We start from the raw sequence: 22414 nt of genomic DNA, 5'->3' as shown, positions 1-22414 counted from the left end.
ATGCCTTCCTTCATTTTTCATTCAAAGCATTAGAATAACTGATCCATATACTATAAATAGAATGAGAATGTTATGTATTTTTTCTTCCTTGATAAGTACACAGGAGTTTTTGTTTTGTTTTATTTTATTTTTACTATTTCTGTGGCTTGAAAGGCCTACACTCTAATTTAGTTGGAATAGGGGACTAGTTCTCAAGGAGTTATCAACAGGGCAACCAAACAGGTACCAGCATCTAAGAAACTCATAATTTGGACCCCTGGCTCTGTGGAGAGCTGAATTTCCAAGCACAGACTGCCCATCTGCCACCAGCAGCTCCCGACTTGATCCAAGGATGGCTAAGGTCTCCTGGCCCTTCAGGTGCCGCACTGCACCATGCCAACGACAATGGACCTGTGGATGTGTGCAGGGAGTAAGATGCAGGCAGGAAACGCGGTCATCTCCTTCCCTCCGTCCCATGCATTTTCAGGGGGAGAAAACTGGTGCTAGTGAGGAGGAATAAAAAAACTTACGTAGTACCATCATTTGTGGCCCTCTGAACTCCATTTTTCAATTTAACTTCATTTTTCTCCTTAGGGAGCTTTTGATGAAAAAAAGTGTTGAAATCTTTCTCTAGTCAATCATTCCCCCCTTTTCTTAAGCTAAAATAAAACCAGTTCCTGAGGGGCACAAGATATGCCTGTGTGTGTCTGTGTGTGTCTGTGTGAGAGAGAGAGAGAGATGGAGAGAGAGCCTGAGAGAGAGAGGAGGAGCGGGGAGAGGAGTGGGGGAAAGGGAGGGAGGAAGTGGTGGCTACAGATTAATGAGGAAATTGAGGAGTGGGAAGCAGATCCTAAACGATGCCCCACTTGACCTGTATGCTTTCCTGAAAAAGCTGCTGGGTGCTCTCACTGTTTGGTTCAGATGAATAGAAATGTGTTTCCGCAGATTTTGCCTCCTGCTGTTCTTATCCAATAAGGGCTGCTTATGTTCTAGCTTCCTGACCTGACACCTGAGATCAGCCTGTTGTCTGGCACTGCCCGGCACACACATCCACTTATGCTCTTAGAGTGAAGCTTCCCTCAGAGGACTCAGCCATGAACCCAGGTAGCTGGATTTGCCAGAAACCCAGCTGATTTCCTTTGTTCTTGACCTTCTTAAGACATCCAAAGTGTGGGCCCTGTGTGGTACTGATGAGTCTAGTTTCTTTCAGATCTCAGGTGGGCTGTGCTACTTCCTGATTGTTGTTTCATCCCGAAGGCTGAGAATATTGCCTGCCACAAGACCCATTTCTCAAATATGCTTTTAAACACCTCTTAGACTGAAGTCACTATATGCAATATTTACAGGGAACTAGCAACTGCAGTTTCTTTGGAAAGAGGCCAAGGAAAAAAGAGAAAAATGTTTCCAGTCCAGAGACTGACTAAATTGCCCTGGCCTGGAAGAGGTACAGGATCAAGTCAAATTCCAATTTTTGCCCAGGAAACTGGCAGCAAGTTGAGCCCTTTTCTTCCCCTTGCACGATCCTATGAAAGGCACACTAAAACCAGCAATTCCTGTCATGGTAACCCAGGGAGTTGTTCCAGTCATGCCCTGGGCCCATTCAGCTGAGCCACACATTCACAAACCATCTCAAATTTAAACTGTGTACATTATTTCTATATGAGGACATGTACAGTCACCAAGATACACTGACAAGAGTCAAAAATGACAGAGTCCATCATACAGATAAAAACCTGTGTCCCATTGCCAAATCACACCATATCCCAGAGAACTAAGAAATAAGTATTTCTATTAGCCCTGTCATTATATTTTGAATAGTACGACCATATTTCATGGTTTTCTATATATGTGCAAAAATGTTAATTTGTTAAATGTAATATTTCAGATATACCACATTGTTAAATGCTGTTTTGGCTTTTTTTCAGTTATTAATACACCAGAACATCCAAGTAAGAGAAGTGGCTCCTTATGTGACACCAGGGAACATGTTCCATAGGAGTTGACTTGTTATTGTCAGAGAAATACCCAAAGACAAAAATAATAGGTCAACTGACCTTGTAATAATTTTTTATATCATAGGGGATGCATATAGCATGGGCTGAACAATTATTACTTAACTGATTATTGAGTATTTTATTTCGTATCAAAGAATAGATATTTTAGCCTGTTATGCAACACCTGACAGAGAGGGTCAAGTTTTTCCTTCCATACTAGGGATCTGGCAAATAATCTTAATAGCTTTTATACTTTCTTCATTACAGGAATCTATTAAGTTATATAAAAACCAAAAGAGAAAAACACAAGAATATTTTCAATAATATGAAATCCCAGTTAAAGATAAGAGAATATTTTAAGAATATTTTTAAATTCTGGAAAGAATGGAGTGTCTAAGTATCTACTTTAATGTGTGTGGCACACATACAGCATATGTTCAACTAAATTACCATACTGAATAAGCAAAAACTGGAAAGGCAAGGTCCACAGATATTCTGCTTTAAAGCTATCTTACCTCCTCAGCAAGTGAGGACAAACACGAAGGTTCCAAGCATTCCTACACAAGGGCTTCACAACATAGAAAATAGCCTGATGTACCCATACAATAAAGTAAATAGTGAGGGCTAGAATATCACCCTACTGCAGCTGTAATATTACTACTTTTTCTTAAGTTGTGAAAATACTATCCACACATACCTGCATTACCACTTCTCTCACCAAGAATTACTCCAGAAAGAAAAAAAAAACAAGTTATAAGACTCGAGAAGAGTACAGGAAAAGGTAGTGGTTTATATAAGACATCACACAGAGCCATTTTAAAAGGCTCTAAACCTCAGACAAATGAACAATAATTTCACTAAACTACTATATAATCAAATGTAAATACTTTCCATAATATTTCACTATTCAAACAGAGAGGAAAATGTAGACATATAAATAAACAAACATAAATCCTGTATGGAAATTTAGTAAAGAATCAACTTATAGTGAAGATTTACTTAGCTTGATTAACAATGTGGAAACAAATATACCATTTATAACTACATAAAATTTTCCAAAACCAATGTCTTTGGCTGCTGGGTAGAGTTTGTAGGCAGATTTCTTGTCTATACATACAGACATAATTTGAAGCAAATTTAAATAATATGTTGGATACATATGTAAAGGTCTATAATAAGCCATGGTCATAGTTACCTTCTTAGAGATTAAGAAATGGCTATTTCTTCTAAAATTTATAGATTAAATGAACTCCCTTGTGTAGGAAATCAGGTTGTTGACCTTATTCTATCCTTGTGAGAAATTCTTCAGGAAAATATACATATATCTTAAATTTTTTCTGTAACAATACTTAACTTAAGATATAGGTTAATAATGTCATTATGAACAAATAAACCACAGTAACCTTTCAAACTTTCTTTGACTTAATTGCTTTATTTTTATATAGTTGGCTAACTTTCTCTGGAAATTTTGATGGAACAATGATTTATTCCTTAGTTGCCTAAAGGCTTGAAAGAATTCATTTAACACCCACAATACTCACTTAAATCCAGAATCTGTCTCATTCATTTTCAAAATTCACTCCATATTTTTAGTAGTAACTCGAGTATGTACCTAAACACTTGATATTGGAAAGAGCAGTAGCCTTTCTCAATCAAAACCCACAAATGCGGCACATTTTTTTTTTACAAGTAAAATGAAAGTAAACAACTTATCCAAAACTACAAAAAAACCTAAAGTCTTCTATTTCCCACGAAATATGCATTTCTTTGTTATACACAACAGATATCATTTTATTTCACTTAGGTGCATGTCCTGGCTGGAAAGTAAAATGCCTTTAGAAGTCAACCAGAAAGAAAATCAAACAAAAAGCAGTTTTATGATCATTTGCATTAGCTGATTATTTATGTGCTATAGATTATCATGTAGAATCTTAATTTCCAGTCAAAAATCTCATATGTTCTATTATAAATTCTGAAATCATTACTGTTCACGAGAGAAGATTTTAGAAAAAAACAGTAAATCAAAAGAATTCATGTGAAGACACACTCTTCCCTTCTCCATTCCGTACTCTATTTTCATCCATTACGCACAAAATGTCAATACTATACTCCTGCAGCTAAAGATGGCTTTTTGAATTTTTACTTATCATTCATACTGCAATACAGAACTAAATATATGGAGTGAAAATTGGTTTGAGCTAACCTTGGAAGCTCTAGATAAAATTAGACAAACAGAATCATGCAGTTGAATTACATACTGGAATTAGTGACAAAAAATTTACTGTGAGATTTAGATATATGCAGTCACAATGGGAAAATATGAATTTACCTTCATTTTAAGCAAATATTTTATGAACTCTGATACATGGTAATACCTCAATTGTAAAAAAATAAAATTTAACAGTCAGAAACATGCACTGTTAAAGGAGGCCTCAAAAGGGGAGGTACGTGGATGCATTCTGGACATTGACTCATTTTTTACACAGCTTAATAAAACAGTCCCTTCCTCATGTGTGTGGCACTTGCCCTCTGAGCTACCTGGGGCCATGCTCTCCTCTCTTCCCTTGAACCTCTACATAGCCAGGCTAAGAGGTACCTCCTCTCCTTCCAGTGACAGTACCTTCCCTTTGTTCAAGATGGAGCTCAGGCCCTCGTCTTCCACAAGACTCAGTGCCTGATGGGTCTGAGCTAGGGCTTTCTCCTCAACCTCCAAGTCACCAACCTGATACAGTGCCAGGAAAACCAGGACTCTCTTTCATCCTCTGTTGCCCAGGCCCCTTTCTACAGACAATAATATTTATGAAAGGGTAATGCCATTTTATGTCATTAACCAGGATGAATGACTATATTGGACTAAATAAGATTTTGGAAAGGATTTTTTCACTGTCTGTGTAGCCACACTTTGTTCTGTGTTACCAAAACAGTAAAAAAACTTATACTCTCTAGAACGTAGGTAGCATCTTTTCTGACCACACACAGGCAAGCAATACTATGGGTTTCATACCTTTGCAGCCACTGATGAGTTAGGTTTCTCCAGCAAGTCCCACAGTTTCTTCCTTTTATCAGGGCAGCAGGTATTATCAAACTCTTCTCCTTCTCGCTCTCGCATAGTCTCTGCCTCTCGCCTCAGTTCTTCGTTCATTTGTTCTTTTTTTTGATGATATCTGGCCTGGCAGCAGGACTCCAAGTAGATCTCATCAATCCCCCAGTAATCAAGTTCTTGGCCAAATGAAAGTGCACACATTTCTTCCATCATATGGAGTTTCCCGGTCCGGTAGAAATTTAAAATGGAAGTGAAGGCTCCTGGATGCCGATCAAAGAAATACTCGTTCTCGTTCAGATTATAGTCGTCGCACACTTCCAGGAGGCTCTCGTGTGTGTTGCAGTCTCGAAGCTTCCCCAGGCGCGTCCTGGGCAGCCTGTCCAGCGTTCTCCACAGGACTTCGTGGTTGAGGCCCCCCACGTTGATTTTAACTCTCCTGGAGCATGTTTTGCTCCGGATAATGTCCACAGGCTCTGGAGGAAGGGAAAGTGTCGACCTTGAAGTCTTCCTGTTTAAGCCCGGGGGAGCCTTTTCTGCCATTTTGAACTGGACAAAGCCGCAGAGCCAGGGTCCTTAAAAAATGAGGTCAACTGAAGCAATATCCCTCTGGGGCAGGCATTTCCACTGACAAAGCTGGAAGAAAGCAACAATCACTTGGTTACTTGCATTTTCCTAGAGTGTTTCTGTTCTATGGGATCATTCTGTTGTTACAACCAGAAGGTACAATATTAACGACTGAATACAACCAGAAGGTACAATATTAATGTCTACATACTTTTGGAGATATGTATCTTTGCTTTAGGATATAGGAAAGGGGGAAAAGACAACACAGTGTACTACACAGAAGAGGTTGTGTATTCAGTGATATATACCTATAGGCTGGCAACTCCCAAACATGTCATGAGAGACCTCTTTCTCAAGCTGCAGACTAAAAGATCCATGTGCTTGATCAACTCTTTTTTTTGAGACAGGTCTCTCTCTGTGACCCAGGCTGGAATGCAGTGGCACCATCACAGCTCACTGCAGCCTTGATCTCCTGGGCTCAGATGATCCTCCCACCTCAGCCTCCCAGGTACCTGGGACGTGCCACCACACCTGGCTAATTCTTATATTTTTTATAGAGATGGGGTTTCTCCATGTTGCCCAGGCTGGTCTTGACCTCCCAGGTGCAAGCAATCCACCTGCCTCAGTGTTCCAAAGTACTGGGGTTACAGGGTGAGCCGCCGCACCTCACCCTGATCAACTCCTTCTAGATAAACCACAGACATCTTAAGCTAAACTGACCAAGGTGCCAGTCTGCCCAACCAGTTCCTGATCATTCTCCATCTCAGATTTATGGCCTTCCCCACCCCATACCCAGTCACCCTCACTAAAACTCTGTGAAATCCTGATCCATCCATCCACATCCAAATAAGCACCAAGTCTTAGCAATTATACCTCCTAACCATTGCTTAAGGCCTCCAACACTGTTACCAAGGTTCCCATTACCACAATGCTGGTTCGAACTCTCAGCATCACTTACTTGCTTAGACTTCTTTTCCTTTCTTTCTTTCTTTTTTTTTTTTTTGAAATAGAGTCTCACTCTGTAGCCCAGGCACAATCTCAGCTCACTGCACAATCTCAGCTCACTGCAACTTCTGCCTCCTGGGCTCAAGTGATCCTCTCACCTCAGCTTTCCAAGAAGCTAGGACTACAGGCTTGCACCACCATGCCTGGCTAATTTTTGTATTTTTTTTTTTTTAGAGACAGGGTCTCACTATATTTCCCAGGCTGGTCTGAAATTCCCAAGCTTAAGCAATCCGCTGGCCTTGGCCTCCCAAAGTGCTGGGATTACAGGCATGAGCCACCGTGCCCAGCCCTTGCCTACACTTCTAATACAGCCTTAAATTGGATCCCAAACTCAGGTTTTGTCCACCTAAAAACCATTCTCCACATAGCTATTAGAATGCTCTGCTAAGATACAAATTTGACCTTGCCACTCACATGCTTTAAACTCTGCAAAATGTCATCATTATTGGAATTTTATTTTTGAAGTCCTACCAGCACTTTAAAGCCTAGTTAGTCCTAGTAGGTCCAGCCTCCTCTCCACCTTCACTTTTCGTCTTTCCCTCATCATTATATTCCAGCAATCCCAGACTGCACACAACATTCCCTTTTAAGCTCCTGGCCTTTCCATACTGTGTTCTAGAAACATTTTTCTTGTTTCCTTCTGACTAACTAGTACTTGCTTTTCAAGACTCAGCTCAAACCTCACCTTCTAGAGAAAGCTCTCCATAATATTCCCACTCTGGGATCATGAAACTTCCACCATACCATTGCAACATACCTTTCCCATAGTATGCTGGGAACTCTTGAGGACAAAGAACATCTTCTCTATTATTACATTCCTATCACCAAGCACAGTGCTTATACAGTGTAGGAGTTTAATAAATATTAAACAGTTAATCCATTCTTTAATTATTTTCCACAAGAGAGCTGACAAAAGTAATATATGTGGCCAGAAAATGCAAAAATGGAGTTATTGGGATCAATTATTTAAAACGCATCTGTGTTTATATGTTATGTGTATATAATATACATCAGAATGTGTGTGTGTGTTGTGTGTGTGTGTTGTGTGTGTGTGTGTGTTGTGTGTGTGTGTGTATTCTGCTTCATGGCTCTTTTCTCCTGTGTGCTAATTCTTTAAAGCATTACTGCTCTTGTAGTCCCTCTTATTGATCTGTTATTCTGATCTGCAGCAGCAAGCATCTTCTTAGTTATCTTCCCCTATAATGTTTTTGCAGAAAATCATAGAGCTTCAAGCAATTCATCCAAAATACCACCTTTAATGTAAAACATCATGTTTCACACAGTCAACAGCTTATACTAAAGGGAAAAACTATTAGATTTAAGAGGTCCTTATAATTAGAACTCTCTTCTAGGATACACACCAATTTCTGCATGCCTCTGGCTTCTTCATCCTGCAAGTTAAATTTATTTATTGTTCTGGAGGCCAAAGATTCTCTTGAATGAATATAAGTCAAGGTAATGAAAAATGTAGATGGACTATATAAGAAGTACTTTAAATGTGGCCAATAAATATACTTGCAGCAGGAGTTTTTTCAACTACAGAGTTACAGGAATATTTTAAGCATATATATATATATATATATATACACACACACATTTTCATCACACATGACAAAAATGCTTATCTTTACAAAAATAAGAAGCTCTATAATGATTGACTAAGCAACTTAAATTCTCTGGGCTTGAATTTTCTAATCTACAAAATAAAGATAATAGTATCTATTTCATGTACAGTATTATGATGATTAGATGAGATTGTTTATGTGAAATGCTCATTACAAGGAGGTATATCTGAATAGAGTAAGAATATTCATATTTCTCCCTAAAGTTTGGTTTCCAAGCACTGAAAGAAAACTAAGATTAAAGCTATATTAGTGTCTATTAAATAAATTCTAGCTTTTAAATTTTCTCTTTACATATATGTTCTGTCTTTCCCATTGAATTATAAAGGCAGGCCTGGGATTGTGGGTCCAAACTTTTCTCTACTGAGCCCTCAACCCACACATAACAGGCACCTCATAGCATCTGTCTTTGGAGCCACTGATGTTCATGTTCTAACTTTATATTCAGGTGATGATGAACTATATATATATGTTAAAAATTGAGCAACACTATCAGGATGAGGCAAAAACAGCTGAAAATATTAGAGATGGGGCAATTCCAGTGATTAATCTGAATGTGGAGTCTCCACTAAATAACTTAGTTGTAGGTACACTGTCATCTCAACAATCAATCATTGAATTGTCCACATAAATAAACTGCGAGCTGATGCATTTTGAATTTGAATACAAATAAAAATAAAATAAATGTACTTTTTGAACACCATGTTTTATACTAACATGAAGAAGATAAATCATTTTTTAACTGATTATAATATCAGATAAGAGGTTTTCCAGGAAGAGAACTAACTCCAGAATGACACAAATATCTCATTTGTTTGTGGCAAAGGCATGGTGTGACTTGCTATTTTGAAAAAGTCATTAAAAAAGGAAATGCTATATCATAGTCACTGGTAAGGTCACTATTTGTCTTAAATAATTTCACGTGCATTGTGTATAGTGAATTTTCCTTTTTGTAGGGTGTGTGTCTCAAGAGAAGAGAGGTCATAAGACTTAATTTTCAAAATATCTTCTTCACTGATCAAGAACTTTCTATTATAAGAGATCCAGTGTTGATTACAAGTCCCGCAATAAAAGACAAACTGAAATTCAATGCCCTTTCTTCATAGCAGGGATAGAGAAACTAAGGGTGAGAAAATGGCCTGTTGATTTGATTTTCTTAAGACTTAAAAATGATCTGCTCTTATTATTGTTACCATGGTTAAAAGATTTTTTATTCTCCCTGGGCAGAATGTTCTGCTTGTTACCTGATAAAGAGTGCAGGCTCAAAGGCATAAGTTCCTGAGCAGTTGAAGAGCTATGAATAGTGCTCCAAAAGTTAATCAAGCCTTCAGAATAAGCCCATAATAAATGCAAGCTGCAGAGCATCAGCCCTGATCAACAGTGCCTTTGAAACTCACTGAGCCTTTCTGCTTGCCTGCTTGCCATTTTCCCTTCTATCTCTTCTTCTGTGGGTTTCTCTTACTTTCCCCCATGTCTGTTAACGCCACATGCTACCTTTCTTCCTTTGCTTTCCCTCCTTTCCTGTCCTGATCCCTAGATCTTTCTATCCTCACAGCCACTTAAACAAGCACAAAACCAAACTATTTTTTCAGACTTGTACATACTTCATTAAGTTTTCTGTAGCCAATCTTAATACAGAGGCCTCCTAGGCTGAAAATACCTTCCAGGAGATAAAAACATCTAAACAGAATTGGAGGTCATATGGGATCATAAAAGGGGCTCTGTCTGAGGCTCAGAACACCTCAGTTCCACATTGCCCTCAATTGCTAATTGAACTTTAATTTCTTCATCCATTAAGTGGTAGCATGTCCATGCCTAAAATTCTTTTATTTCTTATGACACTTAATTTTTTCCTTTCACTGTGATTCTGCCCCTTTTACCTCCCTATGCCCTCTAATCACCATCCTTACTTTAGATAGAAATAAACTTATCATGCTGCCTCACAGTCAATGAAACATTTTCCATGTCTAGTTTCTTGAGGAAGGTGGTTTTCATATTTCATTTCAAGAACCTTTACTTTAATATTTATCATGGCTTGAAACAAACTACCTTCAGAACATCATGAATGTTTCATTTATTTTATTTAGTGTTTAGTTGATTTTCCATCCTTTAACTTTTCATTTTATATTTATGTCCTTTTCTGCCATATTAATTTTACTTCTAGCAATGAATCTGCCAGTTCCCTGTGGGTAAGGGTATTGTGTTTTACGACCCTAGAGTGTTCGCAAAATTTATGTTTTTAATTTCCGTAATTAAAGTGGATATGATGTTACATTTTCTCACATATACTTTCATAAGTGAATTTGTCTATCATAATGATTTTTTACCCCATAAAATTAATCATGTAGTTCAATTCTGTATATAAGTATAATATAAAATGCAATAATTCAATGCTTAAATTGTGTAGATATTATGCAACTGTGAATAATTTATAAACATAAATTGTCAGTATAAACAGAAGACACTTTTGTTTGAGACCTCAGAACACATGTTTTCATGTCAAGGGCAAAATCTTAGTGAATATTTTCTTTTGGCAGTTTGTTCATTTATTTCACCTCGTTCAATCAATTGAAAGTTAAGCTTGCTACAATCAGTCAGCCAGTGCAAATGTACTCACCATCCCTTCATTACTCTTCTACAGAAAAAAAAGCAGCTCTGTAAACAATAAACAACAACAAACATTTGAGTTTTGCACAGCTGCACCCTGCTTCTACAGCAGCGTGGCATTATGCTGCCACCCGCTCAGGGCCAAAACTGACAAAACACAACTTTCTCATCATGGCATCCTAATTACAGCTTGAGGCTCCAGGTTTGGAGGGGGAGTGGGGTTTACTATAGTCTCAAAAATACTAGCATTATGTCATACACTTGACACTTCCTTCATGGAGCCAGGCAGGGTAAGTCACATGTGCGATCCTGTGAAGATAAAAAGCAAACCTTTCTAAAGTTGTAAGTGATGTTTAACATTTCATTTTTGTGTTGCTAGAACATGCTGAGCAGGCACTGCAAACAAACATCTCTGAGACCTTTAAGTCTGTATCACTCCATATATAGCTCTAAGGCAATTTCTTAAATTTTCATGTATAGCATTAAGTAGTAAGTTTCTGTAGAAACTATGTTTCAAAGAACCACAAGATGATTTGCAGTAGATATCTGAAGAGAAAGGCATTGTAACTGTTAGCTGAAGATTAAATCAATGTATATTTTTTAATTCTATTGTTGGCTGCAATTTTTAAAAGCACCTCCAAAATTTACTAATAAAAACCAATAACATTATAGCAAGTTAAAAACTATCATTCATATATATATATATATATATATATATATATATATATATATGTAAGATCCTGGAAATTTTCAGCTATTCTAAGAAATTCAACAAAACTGCAACCTGCATTACTTTAGAACCTGGTCAGAAATATTTAATAAATTTCATACTGCTTATTATTTTTTAACACATAAAGTTCTAGAAATAACTGAAATGCTGTCCTTGTCCTTAGAAAGTGGAAGGTGACATTTCTTTTCTGCAATCAAAGGCTGCTAATATCAATTTGTTCCTCAAATTTAGCACAACTATATTCTCCTTAGTTTAAAAAAAAAATAGAACTTTTTTGGGAGGCCAAGGTGGGCAGATTATGAGGTCAAGAGATCGAGACCATCCTGGCCAAAGTGGTGAAACCCCATCTCTACAAAAAATACAAAAATTATCTGGGAGTGGTGGCGCACACCTGTAGTCCCAGCTACTCGGGAGGCTGAGGCAGGAGAATTGCCAGAACCTGGGAGGCAGAGGTTGCAATGAGCCGAGATTGTGCCACTGCACTCCAGCCTAGTGACAGAGCAAGACTCTGTGTCAAAAAAAAAAAAAAATTAGAACTTTTATCCTTGACATAACCGATGCTTTTTTTAGATACACTCAGATGAAATCCTAAAAGCTTTCCTTTCAGTGGTCAAAGGAAGCATTGTGTTGCAATAAGAAGGGGACAAGACAAGTAATAAATAGGATATGTAATATGAGCATCTTTCAATATCATAGCTGTCTCCAAATTTATAAATAAACTATTTTGTTTAGACCCCGTAATATAATTTTTCTTCATCAGGATAATTATTTAAAGAACTAGGCCCTAAACATATATGTTCACTAAAATTACAGAATAAAACACCAGATTTGTCTTTAGAAAAATGGCCTTTTATAAAACATAGCTGACCAGAAAAAAAACCTTTCTTTATTCTGAAAAATATAATATTGAATTATAAAGCATCTTGGACCTTTTATAGACTACAAGGTATAGTGATGGCTGGAAATTTTTAGTGTGCTTCAAAATGCACACAGAAAAGGGCTCAAATTTTTATATCTACATTCAGCTATTCAGCTAGTGGGTTTTCTATTATGATGGTAAAAGTGCCCTTTACACTGGCGTCCAAGGTGTGTCCTTCTAAATCTTTCCTTTTGCAAGTCTTCCCAGACTCACAGTGTAATGAAGGCGATAAAGATGAAAGGTGATGAAAAAAATAAGGAAGGCAACCAACAGAGAATCTACTGGTACTACTGAAAGGAATGGGAAACAATGGGCCACCCAGTAATACCCTGAAAAATAAATCACGAACTTCAGTCATTACCTGATTCCACGTGGATGACACAATTCACTGTTTGGGTGAATGACATAAGTTTTACATTCCATTTGGATGTTTGGCATAAGATAGACTTAGCCTCTATGAAACCAAATATGGAAATGTTCATGAAATTTGGATAGGATTTGAACAATTTGTTAGGTCTCTTCCAGTAAAAATTAACTTTTAGATCATGTAATGATTGGTCTGAAATGTTTAGTAGTAATATTCATGTACAAGGACTATTTCTCAGTTGGGCTCTGTCTCATAGTAAAAATACACTTTAAATCATCATTCTGTTCCTATTTCTCCATAATCAAACACATTATATGTAATGTGCCTGTATTAAAAGCTCAAATACTGAGAAGTCTCTATGACTTAAGTATTACGTCATGCTTTATATACCTCCATGTTTTGAGACTAAAATCACAGAATGTGGCAGAAGGGAGTTTAGATATGATCTGGTCCAATTTCTTTATTTACATCTTTTAAAACTGAGGTCGCATGACTTGGCTGACCTCAGTTGATAGTTGCTGAGCTTGAACTAGAACCCAGATCTCTAGTTGTCTATACACAAGTCTCTTTCCATTAAATCCCACCTCATTATTCTTTGCTTTTCACCTTCTAGTCAGAGTTTTAAAAAACTTTTATTTCTTAATCTATCCCCATGTCAAAATACTAATCCAAACTACACGAAGTTGAGATGAGTTATCTCCTACATATTGTTTGTTTCAGTAAAGGGTAATGGCCGCAGTCAAGCAAATTAATTGTGTTCTTGCAAAGAGAGGTGCACTTCCTAGAACTGCTCTTTCCTTATCTCTGCTTCCCTAGCACTGGTTTTGATGATAACAACCTCCTTCTGCCCTGGATCTCTCCAGTCAGTTGTGCACACTACAGCCCAAACACCAGCAGGTCAGGGCCATCTCTTGTAGAAGATGCTCCCACGGCTTCCTGGCTCTCAGGATTAAGACACAACACTGGCCGGGTGCGGTGGCTCACACCTGTAATCCCAGCACTTTGGGAGGCTGAGGCAGGTGGATTGCCTGAGCTCAAGAGTTCAAGATCAGCCTGGGAAACACGGTGAAACCCCATCTCTACTAAAAATACAAAAATTAGCCGGGTGTAGTAGCGCGCACCTGTAATCCCAGCTACTCAGGAGGCTGAGGCAGGAGAATTGCTTGAACCAGGTAGCAGAGGTTGCAATGAGCCCAGATCACATCATTGCACTCCATCCTGGGAAACAGAATGGGACTCCATCTCCAAAAAAATAAATAATAAAATAAAATAAAATAAAACAAAATAAAATAAAGAAAGAAAAAGACACAACACTATACAAAGACTTCAAGGTCTATATTTCACTTACTTCTGTGCTTCTACATGTCCCTTGCTGCTCCCCCCAGCCCTCTCTCTCTCTCTGTTGTAGATCCTTCTTTCATTTCTTTAATGTGCTATTCTCCCTCTACCACAGGGAACAGGGAATTTGTACTTCTTTTCTTTCCCCTCTTCACCTTCAGATATCAACTCAAGGATCACATCTTATTGTCCCCTGACCTCCCTGACGATCCAATAATCCTCTTATTGTAAGAACTTATAGAACCAGGTACCTTTCATCTGTAGTAGCATTTGTCACAACATCAATTTTATATTTGTTGGGATGATTACTTTGATTATTTGATAAATATCCATCTTCTTCACTAGATTCTAAGTTCCTGGAGGGCAGGGATCACATCTGATCTTATTCATCATTGTGCCCCAAGTGACGTGCAATAAATATTAGTTAACTAAAAAAGTAAATAATCGGGTTTAATTAAGTCCTTCCTTATTTATTTAAAATTCAGTTTCCTCTCATTCCCACTACCTCGTGTTACCTGCCATTCCCCAAATTCAATATGACTTCCACGTATGAAATATTCTTTTCCGCATTTTCCACCTAATAAACTTTTACTCATTATTCAAGATCAAGGATAAGTACCTTCCCAGAAAGAATTAATCTTTCCTGCTTCAGTGGGTTAGAAGTTTGTTTTATCTATTACAGTGCTTTTCTCATTATAACTATTCAATTAGAATCCTTTCTTATCATGCAGCAAATATGTATGAACCCCTACACTGCTTGAGGCACAGTCTCTGACATGGTGCAGCTTACATTCTCATGGAGGTAGACAGATATTCTACAAGCATGCAAGCAACTAACTACAATTCTAATAAAAGCAACAACAGCAAAGCACAAGTTGCCATGAGGGCTTAAACCTGGAAACATCTACTTGACGTGAGTTATTTAAAATTGACAAACATCTCTGTATCCATATTTGCATCTTTTGTACCTAGCTAGTGTGTCACCTAATATGAATGCTTAACACATGTTGTGGACTACCCCCAAAAAATGAATGAATAAGTAATAAATTTCAAAGCACTAGTATCTTGTTTGTTTTGTTAGATATTTTGGTTAACATAATACCAGTTATTATGGATAACCTCCAATTTATTTAGAAGTTCTGATGACCTTTATTTACCAACTTTAACAAGGCCTGTGTTAAAAGTAAGAGCTGGATTTCCTGGAACTAGGTAGAGAACAACTTGTACATATATAAAACTCTCTAGTAATTATTGTTGCCCAACAATGGACAGTGCTACCTCAAAAAACTACCAGGCCCACTGCGTGGCAGTGTTCATGAAGACCCAGGTGATCACCTGTCAGGTATGCACAGGAGAAACTCCTAGTCTGTGGATATTGACAAGATGGACCTCAAGTGCTTTCTGTCACTGCAATTTTATGGTTCTGTGAGATTTCTGTGTGATTACTACTCATCTACATCTTCCACTGGACTGATGAGGAATAGGAAAAAGTTGACTTTGGTAAATTTCTTAAGTTTAAAATGTTGTACAAGTGAATTTTCCATTTCTCAGCTTATACTCACTCACTCCTAGGAAAGATATTTCATGTCTGGTGAGGGTCTCTTCAATATGATGGCATTTTCACCAATTAAAAAGTAAAGAAAAGTAAAAGAAAAGAATGCATCAAAGTTAGTGAGTCCATTTTTTTCTTCAAAATATAAGCTTATACCTGTCAACAATTGTCTCTTCTCTTTCTGAATAATAGAATCTATTTCCATGCGAAGCCTCAAAGGAATAATCCTACAATAATGGAAATACATGCTGGGCAGTAATTGGGATGGGAAAATCACGTGAGGGGAAAGGTGAGAGTCTTTCCTGATGTATTCTAATCACAATACACAGGTGGCCATGTACTATGGTCTGAATGCTTGCATCCCATCAGAATTCCTATGTTGAAATCCTGCTTCCCAAGTTGATGGTATTAAGAGGTGGGACCTTTTGGGGGTGATAAGGTCATGAGAGCAGGGCCCTCATGAATGGGATTAGTGTCTATAGAACAGGCCCCAGAGAGCTGCCTGTGTCCTTGACACAGCAAGAAGACACAATCTTTAAGGAAGAGGCCCTTACCAGACATTAAATCTGCCAGCACCTTGATCTTGAACTTCCTATCCTCCAGAACTGTGAGAAATAAATTTCTGCTGTTCATAAGTTACCTAGTCTAAGATATCCTGTAGTAATAGTCCCAAAGGACTAAGATACCATACCATCAGCCTCAAAGCAGACCGCTTCCAAAATTCACCTTGGGACACTCGGCATAGCATCAACTGGAGGTCCCTTTTTGTTCTTTCCCTGACTACTCATACTCAAAACACTGTGTTCTAGATTCAAGCATGAAAAACAAGTTTCTAACAAATCAATGGTATTATGGAATTAATTTAAAAATTGGACTTTGTCAAAATCGATTGTATGCTTGATTTTTTTTCTATTCATTATTAGATATTATTTCTATTCATTATTAGATAGAAAAGGGAAGAGTTTCCCTGAACTATAGACACCACCATCTCCACATTCCTTGGGAATAATGTTTTCCATCCATCCTTATCATTAGTGAGGATCATTAAACAGCATTTTTTAACCATCCATCTGTGTATGGCACTTTATAAATATTCTTTCCCTCTCCCCTGCCCCCTCTTTCAACCTACCATGTGTCTCTGTTGTGTAAAACACTAGGAAGCTACAACAATAATAAATAATTAATGGTAAAAAAGTAAGGCAGATGGGCAAGATGACCTACTAGCATCTATGAATCTTAGGATGTTAAATTTACTGCTAGAAATATAATTCAGCAGAATTTGATAAGAAAATATCAAAGCATTTGGTGAGGAACATGAACTTATCGATTTCCATCAACATTTTCTAAAATAAAAATGTAAAAATTAGGGACCCACAGATGGACCAACTGAAGCCCTGAGTTCACGTGACTTGTACCAGATGATGCAGTCTTGAAATAAATAATGAGAAAAACAGTGTGGAAAATCATAATAATTATGGTTGCAACAGTATATAACAGAGAATGTTACTATGGACAAAGAGAGAAAATATTCAAAAACAAACGAAGGCTATTATTCTCATTGAAAGGAGTAGTGTGGTTAAGGGTTGTGAAATTATGGATTCTATTTTCCTTTAAAAAACCTAATGCTAAATGACGAGTTAATGGGTGCAGCACACCAGCATGACACATGTATACATATGTAACTAACCTGCACATTGTGCACATACATGTACCCTAAAACTTAAAGTATAATAAAATAAAATAAAAAGAAAATCCAAATGGCCAATAAGCCTAAAAAGAGGCTTTAATCTTTTTAAACCTTTAAAAACATTCAAATTAAAACCAAAATGAAATGCCAAAAAAAAAATTCTTCTTTAATATTGTTATGGGTTTTTTTCATTTTTTTTTTCTTCAAGGAAAGAACTAGTTTTTCTGGATTCAGAGATGGTGATATTTAAAGCACTGTTTTTCAGCTTTGCAAGCTGCATGTAGTCAGGATTACAATAAAAGAACATGTCGGTGTAAAATAAGCTATTGTGGTGGATTCGGTTTTACAATTTGGATTTTATTTCAGCTTAAGATCAAAATGCCCATAAGTAAAATTTACATTTCCTAGAAGGTAGGGATATTCTTAGAGTTGTATCTGAAAGAGAGCCAAAGTTATGATCTCATTTGCTTTGTGAATTTTGTTAATGATTATCATTTTCATCACCTACCAAATATTGAGTGATTATTATATGTAGCCACTGTGCTTATTGCAGTTAATTCGCATGGTGAGAATTCTCATTATTTCTCATCCCTCCTTGGGATGGGTATTATTATCTTTTATTTATAGGTTAAGAAACTGAGGCTCAGAAAGGTAAGTTTCTTGCTCACAACACAACTAGGAGGTGCTGCCTCCAAGATTCCAACCCAGCATTATCTTAATCCAAAGACCATGTTCTTGACCTTATAAGACACTGGGAATTTTCCTTGAATTGAAGGATTCTGGATGCCTATAATAAATAAGCAGAAATATGGGATCAATATTGAGCAATCCTAGTAGCATGATATTGACGGTAAGAGTGAACATAAATAATTCCTGTAATATTTTGTCTACCCCTTGGCCTGAATGACATGTATAACATCTACTATCACGTTACAATTCTCTTATGGATAGAGATGGTAGAATTGGCAACTGTTTTGGCAGCTCTGAATTTTAAAAACTAAACATAAGTTTTAGTATGTGACTTTCAGAAGTAATGCTAATAGTCTTAGTATTCAAGATTTATGGTCAAAATAGATGCCTACGAATATTTTTTAAACGTTGAAAATACAAAAGTTATAGTTAGAAGGGGTCCACTCTAACTAGGTGAAAAACACTGGTAGATTTAAACAATCTTCCCAGGGCCTTTTCAGCATCAGGGCCAGCAGCTAAAGCTCCTGCTTCTGAACCTAGTTCTTTGTATTAGACTTTGCTACCGCAGAGCACCAAAAATAAATATACAATTTAAACAATGGAAGAGAAAAAATGTGAAGCAAGAGTAATCTGACTATCTCATACCCAGTGAAACCTATAAATACTGGCGAGTTGAACCTTATTATTAATGATTCCTGGCTACAACATAAGTCTATAATTTCTACTATTCCAATAATGGTCAGAATGGAAAAAGACCATAAAATATAAATAAGAAATACGGATTTAGATCCATTATTCCTCTCATTCTGTCTCCTCCTTCCAAAACAATGTTACTTGACTGTCACTATATATCGAGCATGGGGGATGATGCAAAATTGGGTAAAGTAGCCCTTTGCTCTCAAGAAACCCACAGGATCACTGCAAAGAATATTACAGGAACTTTTGGTTTTGTGTTCTAGCATGTGTTTTGTAGGCCCAGATAACATTATGGACTTGAATATGTATTTAACTAGCACCTAGTTGAAACTGTCTCCCTGATTTAAACGTATTGCTGTAAAAGAAGAGAAACTAATATAAAGTACCAGCAAATGACATGGATATTTTAATTCATGGGGCTTTGTGGAATATAGTATGCATTTATGGACACAATAGTCTTAGTCCCCATTTGTAATTTTAAAAACTCTTTGAGGTTTTATTAATTTGCTAATTCATTCAACAAATATTTATTGAGCATCTACTACCCATGAAGCACTGTATTCCGAATGTTATAAAATGCCTTCAATAAAATAGCTCCCCAGATTTAAAAAAATGACAAAAATGATTACCATAATATTCTACTTTAGCTTCATATAGATGTTTACAAATTGTGTTTATTATGCTGGAAACTATTTGGCTGGGCTAGAATGAAACCAGAAGCCAAGTTTAAGAAGTAGCTTCTTAATAGCTTCTAAGCTTTCTATGTGCACTCTTTCCATAAAGCCTAATGAAAATGCTCTCCTTAGATTTAGAAAAAAAAGTAGGATTCCAAATTTAAAATGACATTTATCTCAAAAGTAAGTTAATATTTAATGATAGCCTGATTAATAATCACGATTTTATGAACTGGGAACATTTAGCATGAAAGCCCTGAGACACATTTGTTCTAAGCTATTCAGACTAGGGAAAAAGGAGTAAAGATAGACTCTTTCTTTGAAAATTTTACTTTATTATGATATTTCAGATTTTTGCCTTCTAAACACCACATTCTTATTCTGGTATTTCCTCATTGGAAAGTTTTTTTTATTTGTGGAAAGCAGGGCGAAGAACTCATGAGTCAGACAAATGGGCAATTTCAAAGGACTAAAAGCAACTACCATGTTATCTAGGTGAAAACTGGGAAAAACCAAGTGCAATGGCTTACGTTAAATTCTTCATATATTGATATTGAAATTATATCTGATCAATATCCAAAATGTATGAATCAGCAAGCCAAGAGCTATCATCATTTCTCAGATTTTGTTGTTGTTGTTAATGATTTGAACTGTATTTTGGTCTGTGTGGTTTTTTTTAATTTTTTTGTTGTTAAGGATCTGAACTGATAAAACAGCTTATAGAAATAAGCACAAAGGAAAAGAAATGAACGTGCAAAAGAAAAGGAACTTGTTAAAGGACACAGTGTTGTATCTTTGTCATTGTAGACGTCAAAAAAGGAAACAGTAAGAGAGGAAGGAGAGAAACAAAGAAGAGGGGAGGGTACAAAAAAAAAATCCTGCCTGGGAAAAGTGGATGTGAGACAGTCATATGACATAGATACTTACAGAGAAAGTGTTCTACATGTGTACAATACTTCACATTTTTACAACCTGCCTAAAGATAGAAATGCCCTCAATAAAGAACAGTGCCAGTGGACAGAAACAACAGATAGTTCATTCAAATCCCTTCAATAGGATGTACCTAGGAGACACTCATCAAAGTCAAACTGGCACTGGGCACCAAAGATTGCTCACATGTTTATACAGTAAACTGGAGGCCAACACTGGTTGTAAATGAATATGTCTAAAATTTAAACCACACTGCTTTTTAAACTTAGTTTCTTAAGGTAGTTCATGCTAATAATAGTCTAGACCTATATACTATCTAGCATGGTAGCCACTAGTCACGTATGGCTATTTCAACATAAATCACATAAATTTAAAATTCAACTTCTCAGTCTCTCGTTATGTTTCAAATATTCAATAGCTCATGTGCCTAGTGACTACTGTATTGGAGAGCACTAATATAGAACATTTCCATCATCACATCAAGTTCTATTGGGAAGCACTGGTCTAGACAACTTTCCTGTGAAGTTATGAGGCTGAGTTCTGTTCTTTAAGAAATAAGTTCTGTTCGTAATAAGAATGGCAGAAAAAATTCTGTTGGAAGAACATGTTTTGCCTTGATTGTGTTTCTACCACCTTCTACCTCTACTCCCATTCCCAGCAGTGGTATACCCTGGGCCTCCGCTTACAATCTCTACTTCCTTTTGGGTTTTAGGACCATCTTGGTCCTTTCAAGAAGAATATAAAGAGTTCATGAGTGTAAATAGTGCATGGTCATGGTTTGGCACTTCATCATCAGGCAGACTTGCTCTGGTCCTATCCTGCCCTACCCTGAACAGCAGTTCTTGGGAACTGGGCTCCCGGTTCCATTTTATGACCTAGAACTTGACTTGGGCCCCAGCTCCATCCATTCCTTTACTCATTTATTCAACAAACAAATAATAAGCATCTGCTATGTGCATGGAGTTGTGACCTCTCACAACTTCATGTGCTGTGGATAAAGAAGTGCATGAAAGCAGCAGTCCCTGCCTTCATTGAGTTTATATTCTTGCAAAGGATGCTGATATTAGTGTGAGAAAGCTGATATTAAATGAGTAAATGCCTGAAATTTTAAAGTTAGATTTGGGGTAAGTGCCATAAGGAATCAGGGTGCTAGAAGATGGCATGATGAGTCACCGCCCCTGCTCTGGGAGCCAAGAAGACTTCTTTGAGCAAGTGATTTTTGACCTGAGTTCAGAGACATGAGTAAGAATGTATTAGGTGAAAGTGGGAAGAGAGAACATCCCAAGTAACTATGCGAGACGGCCTTCTAGCAAGAAAGCCCAGGGCACTTCAGATGAACTAAAATAAAGCCAGAAATTTTAACAGAAAACAAAGGATGAGTGGGGCCTGAGATGATGCTGGCGACAAGGGGCCAGACTGACCAGAGCCCGTCATGTACAACAGCTTTCTACTAGTGATGCTTTGGGAAATGAAGGAGGAATGTGGTGGCCCCCAAGTTGAAGGTTTAGGACCTTATCCTAAGAAAAGTGGGAAATCATTTAAGGGTTTTAGGTAAATGAGTGACACAATCAGATTTGCTTTTTGTAAAAAATAAACAAACAACAACAACAACAACAAAGGGCAAAATTAATTGAGAGGACAAGAAAAGAAGCTGAGTCCAGTTAGTAAGCTATAGTGGAACATCAGGAAGGTGGGGTTGGTGCTTTGGTGATGGCGTAAGAAATGGTCCTGTCCATTGTGCCTGGATCCCTTCATTAATGAAGTGAACATCACCCTGTTTCCCTGAGAATGGAGATGTCTTAACTGTGTAGGCCCCTGCTAGCTACTTAAAAGAGGCTTCTTCCTAAACTCTATGTCCCCTCCAGCAGTAGCATTCTGAGCCTATGGGGCTGGACCATTCTATCCCTGCCTGTCTCTGTCAGCCCTGCCTGTCTGAATCTCCAAATATCGCCTGCTCCCAGACACTGCCTACCATATTCGGCCAGGACATTCCCTAGGAAGAAAGTCTAACTTCCTG

The 22414-nt window shown here is 37.3% G+C and overlaps 1 protein-coding gene across 2 annotated transcripts in view; it reads right to left on the bottom strand.

The window, feature by feature from the left end:
* KCNB2 (potassium voltage-gated channel subfamily B member 2) overlaps positions 1-22414 on the bottom strand; it is a 406547-nt gene that overhangs the window by 369869 nt on the left and 14264 nt on the right. For both annotated transcript variants that reach the window (XM_034966232.3, XM_034966230.4), the window contains exon 2: positions 4978-5649. In XM_034966232.3, the coding sequence (XP_034822123.1) occupies positions 4978-5556 (579 nt within the window). In that variant the 5' untranslated portion in view covers positions 5557-5649. The remainder of the gene's footprint in view (positions 1-4977; positions 5650-22414) is intronic.

The sequence above is a fragment of the Pan paniscus genome, chromosome 7 (assembly GCF_029289425.2).
Source record: "Pan paniscus chromosome 7, NHGRI_mPanPan1-v2.0_pri, whole genome shotgun sequence".
Classification (NCBI taxonomy): Eukaryota; Metazoa; Chordata; class Mammalia; order Primates; family Hominidae; genus Pan; species Pan paniscus.
The sequence above is the reverse complement of the archived record's forward strand: the minus strand, read 5'-3'. Positions and strand labels throughout refer to the sequence as shown.